The 12,437-nt window shown below is 44.8% G+C and overlaps 2 protein-coding genes across 2 annotated transcripts in view; one reads left to right on the top strand and one right to left on the bottom strand.

Annotated features, from left to right (window-relative positions):
- PEX11A (peroxisomal biogenesis factor 11 alpha) overlaps positions 1-12,437 on the bottom strand; it is a 74,896-nt gene that overhangs the window by 42,115 nt on the left and 20,344 nt on the right. The window contains exon 2 of the mRNA XM_058736587.1: positions 6,931-7,047. Coding sequence (XP_058592570.1) covers positions 6,931-7,047 — 117 coding nt within the window. The remainder of the gene's footprint in view (positions 1-6,930; positions 7,048-12,437) is intronic.
- WDR93 (WD repeat domain 93) overlaps positions 1-12,437 on the top strand; it is a 51,155-nt gene that overhangs the window by 25,835 nt on the left and 12,883 nt on the right. The window contains exons 8-12 of the mRNA XM_058736589.1: positions 4,370-4,454; positions 8,396-8,567; positions 10,015-10,085; positions 10,636-10,722; positions 12,008-12,127. Of these exons, the coding sequence (XP_058592572.1) occupies positions 4,370-4,454; positions 8,396-8,567; positions 10,015-10,085; positions 10,636-10,722; positions 12,008-12,127 (535 nt within the window). The remainder of the gene's footprint in view (positions 1-4,369; positions 4,455-8,395; positions 8,568-10,014; positions 10,086-10,635; positions 10,723-12,007; positions 12,128-12,437) is intronic.

The raw sequence follows: 12,437 nt of genomic DNA, 5'->3' as shown, positions 1-12,437 counted from the left end.
GGGAAGCTATCGATTTTTGTATGTTGATCTTATATTCGGCCAAGATTACGGTGAGGTCAGCAAAACATAGACACTGTTGGGGTCATGCAAGTGTGGGGGTGGGCACCTAAGAGTGAGTGCCTCCTGAAAGTGCCTCACTTCCTTTATTTACCCTAGTCTCAGGACTGTTGGCCTTTCTACTGAAGTTCTAATGGTTTGCCAGCTGACACTGCTGGATTTTCTAGCTAGACAACCATAACTATAAATACTGACAACTTTTCCTCTCTCAAGTATTTATTTCTCCTATTTATTGTTCTTGCCTTGCTCTATGTTCTAGGATCTCTAGGAAAATGCTGAATAGTCATGGTGTGATAGACTATCCAGGATGTAACAGGGGTCCTCCAACTGTTTGCCTATTACGCCCGAAGCTTACTATAGGTGTTTGAAATAAATATCCTTTATCAAGATAAGCATGTGTTCTTCTAGCCTCCGTTTGCTAGGAGTTTGTTGTTTGTTTGTTTTTTAATTAGGAATGGACATTGACCAAATACTTTCTCCTCATCTTTTGAGAAGAGCTTTCTTCCTTCATCTGCTAATGTAGTAGGTTGCATTAATAGATTTTCTAATGTTGAAACATTCTTTGTAAAATATGTTTTAATGTGTCTTTATTTTGAGAGAGAGAGAGTGAGTGTGTGTGGGGGGGGGGGGAGGGGCAGAGAGAGAGCGGGACAGAGAGAAACCCAAGCACCCTCCATGCTGTTAGCACAATGCCCGGAGCGGGACTTGATCTCAAGAACCGTGAGATCATGATCTGAGCTGACATCAAAGGTTGGACACTTAACCCATTGAGCTACTCAGGTGCTCCAAAACTTTCTTACTTCCATTCTTGGGTAATCCATGCTTGATAATAATTCATTTAATTATACTTCAGTGTGTTTTGCTAATATTAAAGTCCTAAATAAAATACCAGCAAAGCAAACTGATAGTTCTGTATTCATAGATAGTATCTAAATTCAAACATGAGATTGGCCTATAGTGGTGGTTTTTTTTTCTTGTGGATTTCTTAACACAATTTTGTATTAGTGTTATGCTAGCCTTGTAAAGAAAGTTGGATGTCATTTTTTGTTTTTTGTTTTTTTACCTCTAGGTCTATAAAAATCTTATGTTTTCAATTCCTTCTATGGTTATTAGTCCATCGTTTCAAAAACTTTTGAGCCAATTTCAGTCAGAAGTCATTTATTAGTGTAGATATATAACTATAGATATATGTAAATATGTTTCTCCTATAGTATGAAAATTAAAATCTGTCTCTTACATTATTCCCCTTCCTTGTTCATAATGGATCTAGCTCACTGATTTTTGTTTTGTTTTGTTTTGATGTTATCTATTTTAACAGTGAGAGAGACAGAGCATGAGCAAGGGAGAGGCAGAGAGAGAGGGAGACACAGAATCCAAAGCAGGCTCCAAGCTCTGAGCTGTCAGCACAGAGCCAACGCGGCGCTCGAACTCAGGGAATGTGAAATCATGACCTGAGCTCAAGTCGGACGCCTAACCGACTGAACAACCCAGGCGCCCCCTAACTCACTGATTTTAACTTGCCAATATTTTGTTAATTTTACATCTGTGTTCATGAAGGATATTTTTTGTTTTCTTTCTTTCTTTCTTTCTTTCTTTCTTTCTTTCTTTCTTTCTTTCTTTCTTTCTTTCTTTCTTTCTTCCTTCCTTCCTTCCTTCCTTCCTTCCTTCCTTCCTTCCTTTCTTTCATTTCCTTCCTTCCTTCCTTCCTTCCTTCCTTCCTTCCTTCCTTCCTTCCTTCCTTCCTTCCTTCCTTCAAGATTTTAAGTAATCTCTACACCCAGTGTGGGGCTCAAACTCGAAACCATGAGATTAAGAGTTGCACACTCTACTGACTGAGTCAGCCAGGTGCCCCAATTTTATTTTCTTCTAACATCTTTTGGTTGTAGTATCAGGATGATGCTGACCTCATATAATAAGTAGAGTGTTCCTGTTTTATTTTCTGGAAGAGTTTGTGTAGAATTGGTATTATTTCTTCCTAAAGTGTTTGATAGAATTTACCAGTAAAGCCATCTAGCCATGGAGTTTTCCTTGTGGAACTATAAATTCAGTGTCTTTAGTGACAAAGGGTCATCTCTTTCTCCTTCTTTAAGGTTTTGTTTTTTGTTTTTTTTGTTTTTTTTACATTTTTATTTATTATCAAGAGACAAAGAGAGACAGAGCATGAGCATGGGAGGGGCAGAGAGAGGAGGAGACACAGAATCCGAAGCAGACTCCAGGCTCTGAGTGGTCAGCACAGAGCCAGACGCGGGGCTTGAACTTATAAACCATGAGATCATGACCTGAGCCAGAGTGGGCCGTTTAATGGACTGAGCCGCCCAGGTGCCCACCTTCTTTAAGTTTTTATTTAAGTAATTGCTACTACCCCCAACATGGGGCTGCAACTCAAACCTCAAGATTAAGAGTCACACACTCTTCTGACTGAGCCAGCTAGGCGCCCTGGTTAGGTCTTTCTTTTTAAGCAAACTTTTGTATTTTGTGTCGTTTAAGGAACTTGTCCATTTTTACCTAAGTTATCAAATGTATTGACTTAAAGTGGTTAATATTCTCTTATTATCTTTTTATTATCTGTAAAACCTGTTTTGATGTCCTTTTCTTCATTTCTGATGGTGGTAATTTGTGTTTTCTCTCTTTTTTTTTTCTTAATCAGCTTGGCTAGAGTTTTGTCAATTTTATTAATCTTATCAAAGAGCCAGTTTTTTATTTCTTTGTCTCCACATTTTTGTTTTGTTTTCTACCTGACCAGTTTCCAATTTGATTTTTATTATTTCCTTTCTTCTGCTTACTTTTGGTTTAAGTTTTTCCTTGCCTTCTAGTTTCTTTTTTTTTTTTTTTCTTTGTTTTGTTTTTGTTTTTTTTAACGTTTATTTTTGAGACAGAGAGAGACAGAGCATGAACGGGGGAGGGGCAGAGAGAGAGGGAGACACAGAATCGGAGGCAGGCTCCAGGCTCTGAGCCATCAGCCCAGAGCCCGACGCGGGGCTCGAACTCACGGACCGCGAGATCGTGACCTGAGCTGAAGTCGGACGCTTAACCGACTGAGCCACCCAGGCGCCCCGCCTTCTAGTTTCTTAAGGCAGAAAGCTAGGTCATGTATTTGAGATCTTCTTTTCTGATATAGGCATTTAGTGCTATAAACTTACATCTAAGCACTGTTTTAGCTGCATTCTTTATATTTTGATGGGATGTTCTCATTTTTAAAAATACTTCAAAATACTTCCTATTTGCTTTTTTTTAAATTTCTTGTTTGACCAATGAATTATTTAGAAGTATATTAGTGTCTAAATACTGGAGATGTTCCAGATATTTTTCTTTTTTTTGGTTTCTAATTTAATTCCATTGTGACTAGACAAAATACTTCATATAATTTGAAACCTTTTAAATTTATTAAGATTTTATGCCCAGAATATGGTTTATGTTGTTGGTCAGTGTTCTGCATGCACTTGAAAAAATGTGTATTTTGCTGCTGTTAGTCAAGTTATTTATGTCTGCTTTTCCTTCTATATCCTTACTATATTCTTCCTGATTATCTGTCTGTTCTATCAGTTATTGAGAGAGGAGTATTCAAATATCTAAGATTACAGATTTATCTATTTCTGCTTTCACTTCAGTGAATCTTTGCTTTGTGTATTTTGAAGCTCTGTTATTAGGGGCATAAACGTTTGGAATGTTATGTCTGCTTGATGAATTGACCATTTTATCATTATTCAGTGAATTTTTATCCCTGTTAATATTCTTTTCTCTGAAATCTATTATGTCAGATATTAATATAGCCACCCCAACTTTCTTTGATTAGTTTTACAAGACGGATTTTTACTATGCTTTTAATAGATTTGGTGTCTTTGTATTTAAAATTAGTTTCTTTTTGACAACATATAATGGGGTCTTACTTTTTTTTTTTAAGTTTATTTTTGAGAGCGAGAGAGAGCAGGGGAGGGGCGGGGGGAGGGGGGGCGGGGAAACAGAGGATCTGACAGCAGACAGCCCAATACAGGGCTGGCATCCATAAACCATGAGATCATGACCTGAGCTGAAGTTGGAAGCTTAACCAGCTGAGCAACCCAGGCACCCTGGGTCTTACCTTTTTAGACAATCTGACAGTCTCTACCTTTTAATTGGGTAGTTAGGCCATTTATATTTAATGTGATTGTTCATACATTTGGATTGAAATAAATCACTTTGCTATTTACTTCCTATTTGTCACATCTGTTTTTCTTCCTTTCCCTCTGTTTCTGTCTTCTTTTGGGATGTGTTTTTAATGATTCTGTTATATCTCCTTTGTTGGCTTATTAGCTGTGCCTTTTCCTTCTTGTAGGATATAAACATTTGTTTTAGAGGAGACATTAAGTTGAGTCTGCCAGTTCACATAATGAAGATCAAACCACCCAAACCAGTTACAGGTTAGTATAATTCAACTAATACTCTTTTTATTTCTGATATTAATTTCTGTTTTTTTCTTTCTTTGCTTTCGTCCAAATTTCCCATCTTTTCTAGATATTAGCAGCAATATCTAAATTACAAGTATAGTTCTGAGGAGGAAATTTTTTTAAAAGTCATAAGCTCTGGGTTCTAAGGACAAAAATATAAATGTTACAAGGACATAGGTAACTAACAGAATTGGAAAATCAGGAAAAACAGGCATCTAGCTGGAGTTCATCCATTTCTATATTCCTGTGTTAATGCATTCATCAGGATTTGCTAAGTGCCAGTGAAGCACCAAGCACACAGATGAGTAAGACACCTTTTCCATACTCTAAAAGCTGCTGTTCTACCAAGGGAGAATAAGAGGAAAGTGGCATTGTAGGATATGATAAGTGCAGCAATGGGGAACATTTAGGACCATGAAAACATAGAGGAAAGAGTGACCAACTCTTCCCATGGAGGAGGCAGAGGGTTTATCAAAGGAAGGGACATTTGGGAAGGTCTTTTTTTGCCGGGGGGGGGGGGGGGCGGGGGCGGAGGGAGAAGGACTTGAAGGACAAGTGGGAGTAGGTCAAGAGGAGCAGAGAAGTCCATTGTAGGCAGAGGATAGAGTATATCCTCTCAATACCTGCCCAGAACCTCAAAGATATATCTATAGGAATGTTCACTGCAGCATTATTTATAGAGGTAAAAGACTAATTAAATAAAATCTGGTACACTCATCCAAAGGAATACTTTACAACTCTCAAAAACAAAGAAGGAAATTCAAAAGGCCAAGAATAGCCAATTCACTCTTGGCTGATATGATTTGCTCCATAAGACTTATTATAAAGCTATAGTAATTAAGGGGCGCCTGGGTGGCTCAGTTGGCTAAGTGTCCGACTTCGGCTCAGGTCACGATCTCCCGGTCCGTGAGTTCGAGCCCTGCGTCGGGCTCTGGGCTGATGGCTCAGAGCCTGGAGCCTGCTTCCGATTCTGTGTCTCCCTCTCTCTCTGCCCCTCCCGCGTTCATGCTCTGTCTCTCTCTGTCTCAAAAATAAATAAAAAACATTAAAAAAAATTTTTAAAAAAAGCTATAGTAATTAAGACACAATAGAAAAATAGATAAGTGGACAGTAGATAGATAGAAATATATATAGAGAGAATATAGAAATATATATAGAAATAGTATACAGAATATAGTAGTAGAAAAATAGATAAATGAAACATGATAGGCCAGAACAGACCAAGGCATAAATGGACACTTGATAACTGACAGAGGTGACATTACAGAGCAGGAGAGAAAGGATGGTCGTTTCAATAAATGGTGCTGGCTGTCCATATGGAAACAAAAGTGAGACTCGACTCCTGCCTCCCACCATACACAAAAATAAATTCCAGACGACCCATAGAAGCAAATATGAAAGAGAAAACAGTAAAGCTTTTAGAAAATAATATAAGACAGTATCTTTATGATTTCATAGGGAAAGACTTTTTAAACAAAACACAAAAAGCACTTACAATAAAAGAAAAATTTGACAAATTTGGCTACTAAAATTAAGGACTTCTAGTAATCCCAAGACATCATTAAAAGCATGAAGGAGCAGCCACATAGTGGGAGAAGATAGTTGCAAAACACATAAAACTTAGGAATGGTCCCTACTGAGAATATATAAAGAATTCCTACAACTTATTAAGAAAAAGAGATAATCCAGTATAAAACAGGCAAGAGCTTATTCAAATGGCCAATAAACAGATGAATGTGTGTACTCAACATCACTAGTTATCATGGACATGCAAATTAAAACCATAATGAGCTACCACTCCACACCCACCAGGAGGGCAACATTTAAAAGAGGCGGGCCATACCAAGTTGGTGAGGATGTATCATAAGCAGGCCTCCCGTACACTACAGTTAGCAATGAAAATCGGCACAACCACTTTGGAAAATAGTTTGGTTTGATCCAGTGATGGTGATGATAATTTACACCCTGAGACCCAGCACTTACACTCGGAGGCAGTGTGACCGACCGTACCAGCTTGCCCGGGACTGAGGGGTTGGCCTACTGGGATGTGGGGCTTTCAGAGCTAAACCTAGAGAACTCCTGAGCAAACCAGGGTGAAGTGGTCACCCTCCTCCTAGGTATGTACCTGACGGTGTGCAAGCAAATACGTACGAGGAGACATGTACGAGAATGGTAACAGTGACATGATTCTCCATAGCCCCAATCATGAAACAACCGAAATGTCCATCAACAAGAGAACATGTATTCACTTGATGGAATACTATCAATAAAAAGGAACAAACTGCAGCCGTCCACAACCAAATGGACAAATCTCACAATATTAAGCAAAAGAGGGCAGACACAGAGTTAACTCTTCATGATTCCATCTGTGTGTAACGCTCAGAAGCAGGCCAAGCAGAGCTTTTTCGTGTAGATGCAAATTTAGACAGCAAAGGTAAAACAAACTTACTGCAGTGCTTATGGAAAAGCCAAGAGAATGGGTGCGGCTCTCGCCAGGAGGTTGTGACTGGAGACGAGCGGGCCCCTGCGAAGCTTCCAGGGAGCAGGTGATGTTCTGTCTCTGGACCTGAGTGGAGACAGACATTTGCTTTGTAATAATTTATTAAGATATATATATTTTTTTTTTTAATTTTTTTTAACATTTATTTATTTTTGAGACAGAGAGAGAGCATGAACGGGGGAGGGTCAGAGAAAGAGGGAGACACAGAATCCGAAACAGGCTCCAGGCTCTGAGCTGTCAGCACAGAGCCCGACGCGGGGCTCGAACTCACGGGCCGCGAGATCGTGACCTGAGCCGAAGTCAGACGCTTAACCGACTGAGCCACCCAGGCGCCCCAAGATATACATTTTTTAATGCTCTTTGCTGAACGTGTTCTATTTCACAGTAAGAAAAAGGTTTAGTAAATGAAAATAAGCAACAATAAGGAAGGTCTGTAGCACTGAAAGGAAGCGATCTCCAAGCTATTTGTGAGTGGAAAATGCAAGGGGGCTGGTGTAAAAGAGCAGTTCTCAAACTTTAGCTGGATCTGACTCAGCCGGAGAACTTGTTAAAACCCAAAATGCTGCGCCCCAGCCACACAGTTTGTGTTTCTGCAGGCTGGGGCTGGGGCCTGAGAATCTGCATTTCTAACAAGTTCCGGTTGAGCCCCTCAGATCCCTGCTCATCTTGGAACCACACTTGGGGGGTACTAGTGTATCCTGTGCTACCATTCGTTTATACAAAGGTGGTCTCCCTATAGAAACTTCTGTGAGAAATGAATAACAATGATTGCTTCCGGCCAAGGAGACCTGGGGCACTGGGGGCCTCCTGGGCACCCTCCATCTGAAAGCTGGGGTGGGAACCTAGAAAATAAATGACCCAGTTTTACTGTGGATTTAGGAACAGTTGAAAAAAGAAGGAAATGAAAGGTTTTCGGGGGGGAAGGGGAATGGTAAGAAAAGTGACTGGCAGAGAAGGGAGATGGTTGAAGGAAGGTAGTTGGATAGACGTCAACATAGGTAGAGGCCGGGACCGTCTGTTTCTGTGGGCCCTGCAGCAGCGGCTCAGTAGTGATGGCAACTGGCACATTTGGGGCCTTGCTGGGCTGGGAAGACAGCAACGGTGATCTAAGGTCTCTAGTGACCTCGTGAACTTTTCTTTGGCCTCGTTTGGGGATCCAGGCATCTGGCAACAGGAAGTGATGGTGAGGCTGGAGGAGGAAGAGGAGGGGGGAGGGCGGTTGCCCTTAGCCTGTGCTCGCTGAGCCAAGCCGCCTGGCGAGGAAAGAGGCGGGGAGAAGACTGAACCCTGGCTTCCCATGGATTTCTGAGGACTAGAGATTCTGCAGGAAACTGGAAAGTGTGGAGGAAGGAAGGGAAAATCAGGAAGGGGGAAGTCCCATGGTTTGACCAATTCTGGGATCTTTTCAACCTAGGTACCACATTTAAAAGCCCCCTGGAAGTCTTTGCAAAGATAGAGGACTGCTACGGGCTGGGCTCAGGGCAGAACCACTTCATCAAGGACACTCAGTGGGAGCAGCAGGAGGCCATCTTCAAGGCCTTGTTCAAGAAGTACCTGGACGGAGAGTGCGGGGAGGAGCAGCTCAGGTGAGCAGGAAGGAGGCCCGGCTCCCTCCTCCTCCCTCGCCTCCAGCCGGAGTGGGGGGTGGGGGTTGGGCAGAGTGTCTCCTCTCAGGGCACACACAGGAATCAACCCAAGCACTTGAATTAAAAGCTGTTTCTGGTTTGGGAGATTTTCCCGAGAATTTCAGATTTTTTGAAAAGATATGTGGAGATTGTTCAAAGAGAGTTAGAACAAAGGCTGATCATGTGGATTTCAAAGAGGGAATAGACATCTATGGAGAGGAGAAGAAGTCGAGTTTGTTTTACAATCTTATGTATATCTTCTCTTTAAAAACTTTTTTCCTGACGGGGCACCTGGGTGGCTCAGTCGGTTAAGCCGCTGACTTCGGCTCCAGTCACGATCTCACAGTTTGTGAGTTCAAGCCCCGCATCAGGGCCCTGTACTGGCAGCTCAGAGCCTGGAGCCTGCTTTGGATTCTGTGTCTCCCTCTCTCCCTGCCCCTCCCCCGCTCACGCTGTCTCTCTCTCTCTAAAATAAACATTAAAAAAATTTTTTTTTAAGTTTTTTCCTGATTATCTAGATAACACAGAAGATCCTAAAGACAGAAATAAAAGTTGCCACTATTCACATTTTCCTCCATTCCCATCCAGTCTTTCTCAATGTAATATATTAACGAAGAATTACTAAAATACCTTACTTTGTAACCTCAGGCAGCAGATGGGCTCAGGAATCCCCTGCTGTGACTGTAAAAACCGAGCCCAAGGCTTTGAAGGATCTGGTGGAGCTGGTTTTAGGAACTAGCTCTCTTCACAGCTACCGTGGAGCTCAGGAACCAGGAACATTCTTGCTTCACAGAGGAAGAGAAACACCTCATCTTGCTGCCAAGTGCACCTTGAATTTTCTCATGTCAGGACACAAACTCCTAGGGCTACACCCTCCTAGCAGCTACCTAATCCCTGAACCCAGCGAGGTTCAGGGGCATGCTGCCTGGCTGCGGGCTCGTTGTTAACCTGCGGGTAATGTCTGTCTGTAGTGGGAGTCTATACCACAAGAAGCTACAAACTCTATATAGACCTCAGGAAATTGGTTTGTTCTTTTCTTAAGGACAGATGTATCAGCACACCCTGGTTGGATTGCCCCCAGCATAAGGGAGCATTTGTTCACGGCAGCCAAGTCTGGTCACTAGGGGATCTTCCCCAAGGACAGAGAAGGTTCTTCTGGGTGCTGGGTGCCGTTCCCAGCCCGGGAGTGACTCCTGCGCCTCTGCCTGCCCTGCCCTGCCCTCACCAACTTCCCAGGTCTGCGGCCACCAGGGCCGGCACATCCCATGTGACTTAGCTCATGGCCCTGTATCCCTGGGAAGGTCCATCCTAACTACCCATTTCTGCTTTTAGTACCATGACTCTGCCAGGGTGTCTCCTTGCCAAGGAGCCTGCCATGGCTGACTCGTGTCTCTTTTTCTTCCCCCAGTATGGCCACGTTCCACTTCCTCCTTCCTGGCCGCGTCACCACCGTGCCAGCGGACGTCAAGAGCCCCTCGGGTAAATGAACACGATGCAGGTGGCTGTCCTGGGCAGGTGGTCCACTCGGGGAGCACCCCAGCAACCCCTGCACGGTGGGAGGCAATGAGGCGGAGAGTAGGTCGCCACTTAACGGTGTCTGGACGCATGGTGCCCCAGCCCAGACTCCCTGATAACAGAGGCCGTGCGGTCTTCAGGCAGTGACTCGCCACTGAGGAGGGTCTGAGCACATATCCTGCCAGGCTGCTTCTGAACATGAACTCACTGTGTAGAACATGCTATTTAAAACACTGACATCCAAGAGGACATGAATTATCTAGACGACGTGAAAGCCGCTGAGGGGCAGCGTGACCGTCCTCCTCACCGGGGAAGGCCAGCTGGCCGTGGGAACAGCCCTCCCGGGGATGCTCAGCCCTCCTCCCCGGGAGGCTCACCCCTCTGCTGGGCGCTGCCCCTTAGAACGCACCACTTTTGACTTCAAACAGACTTCTGCTTGGGCAAACACCTTCCGTACAAACCCGGGGCTACCCAGCTGCCTCACGTGACGCCCCTTTCCTCTCTTCTTTCCCAGGGGTAGCCTGTGTCCTTGGCATACACTGGACTGGAAACCACAACTTCTTCCTCTATTCACTTAACCGAACTCTGAAGGATAAAGCCGGTACTTGGCTGCTGAGATGGGAGCTGCCTGAGAACGTGTCCTTCTCCAGTTTAGCTGAGAGCACGTGACTGACACGTCACTTTAGGGGACCAGAGCTGTGCAGGCAGAAGCAGGTGCCTCAGGGCCTGTGGTGTGAGCGCAAGGCTCTGTCTCTGGGCGGTCCCGTTTCTCCAAGAGAATAGGTCGATAGGGACAAAGCCCGGTCATGTCCACAGGGCTTCTTTGGCAGCTGAGGCAAAAAGAGGCTTGGCATCAGGGGCCGGATCCGACCCCGGCCCAATGAAGGCCCGCAAGCTGTGTAGCCCCAGGCCAGTCACCGCGTGCCCCCAACCCTGTTTTCTCATCTGAAACACAGAGCTCATTCATCACACCATCCATCCCTGCTGACTGCACGTGCTTGCCGTGGATCGCAAAATCCAGAGGGTTTCTGTATGTGAAAGCTTTTTGAAATTGAAAGGCACTTAGGACCACCACTTACGTGGTCTTTTTTGGTTTTTACAAATTCTTGGAGGCAGTTACGTGAGCAGGTTCACTTTGTGGTAATTCCTTGAGCTGTACACGGATATTATTCTTTAGAATTGTACTTTAATGTTTGGGGCCCCTGGGTGGCTCAGTCAGTTAAGTGTCTGACTTCGGCTCAGGTGACAATCTCATGGTTCATGAGTCCGAGCCGTGCATCGGGCTCTGTGCTGACAGCTCGGAGCTTGGAGCCTGCTTCGGATTCTGTGTCTCCCTCTCTTTCCCGCTCCCTCACTCACGGTCTCTCTCTCTCTCTCTCTCTCTCTCTCAAAAATAAACATTGTTAAAAAGTTTTAAAAAGGGATTATACTTTAATGTTTAAAAGTGTACAAAGGAAGAATTTTCTCTCCTCCCAACACCCTCTCAGGCAGCGTGGCTTCTAATCTCAACCTCTGTACTTGTACTAACTGGCTCTGACCTTGGGCAGGTGACTTCTCTGCCTCAGTCTCCTCATCTGTGAAATAGGGTGCCAACAGGACTCATCTCACCAGACCCTTGCGAGAATTAACCGAAAGGGTGCACACACAGTGCTTACCACGGTGCTTAGCGCCTGGCAAGTACTCATTCAGTGTGAGCGTCAGTGCAAGAGGAGTGGGACTTGCTCTTCTGTCCTAAAGAGGTAGCATTGCAGAGAGCCCAGCAGGTACCCCTGCCCGTGTGCCAGCCGAGCAGACTAGTCTGGGCCGTGAGCTGTGCGCGTGGAGGTGGTGGGCGGGTGCAGCGGCTGGGGCAGGGGCGGCCGAGTGAGTGCCGTCCTCCCCGCTAGACCCGGAGGGCGTGTGGCCCTGTGCTGCACCCATTGCTGTCTCTCAGCTCAGCTGCTGCTGTTCCTACCTGGTGCTGGCCTGCGAGGATGGCGTGCTCACGCTGTGGGACCTGGCAGAAGGTGAGCACCCCCCCACCCTCCCCCCGCAACCACCGCCTCTGCCTAACCCCTGGATTATGAGACCCCGGGGAGCTCTGGAGTTTCCTGCAGGCTCTGGGCCTTCTGGTAGTTACTCTGTGTTCTTAAGTCAGTGTGGGGAGCCGGTCCCGCCTTCCCCTCATTCATTCAGTCACTTACTGAACACGATAAGTGCTGACACTTCCCAATCCCCGTGTACTGGTTGAGCGCTCGCCCCGTGCCCCGCACTGGAGCGGGTCCTGGAAGTAAGACTGTTAGTTACCTCATTATCACACTCCAGGGAGGAGGTGTC

This window comes from Neofelis nebulosa, chromosome 7, assembly GCF_028018385.1.
Source record: "Neofelis nebulosa isolate mNeoNeb1 chromosome 7, mNeoNeb1.pri, whole genome shotgun sequence".
Lineage (NCBI taxonomy): Eukaryota > Metazoa > Chordata > Mammalia > Carnivora > Felidae > Neofelis > Neofelis nebulosa.
Note: the sequence above shows the minus strand (reverse complement) of the source record. Positions and strands in the feature narration are given on the sequence as shown.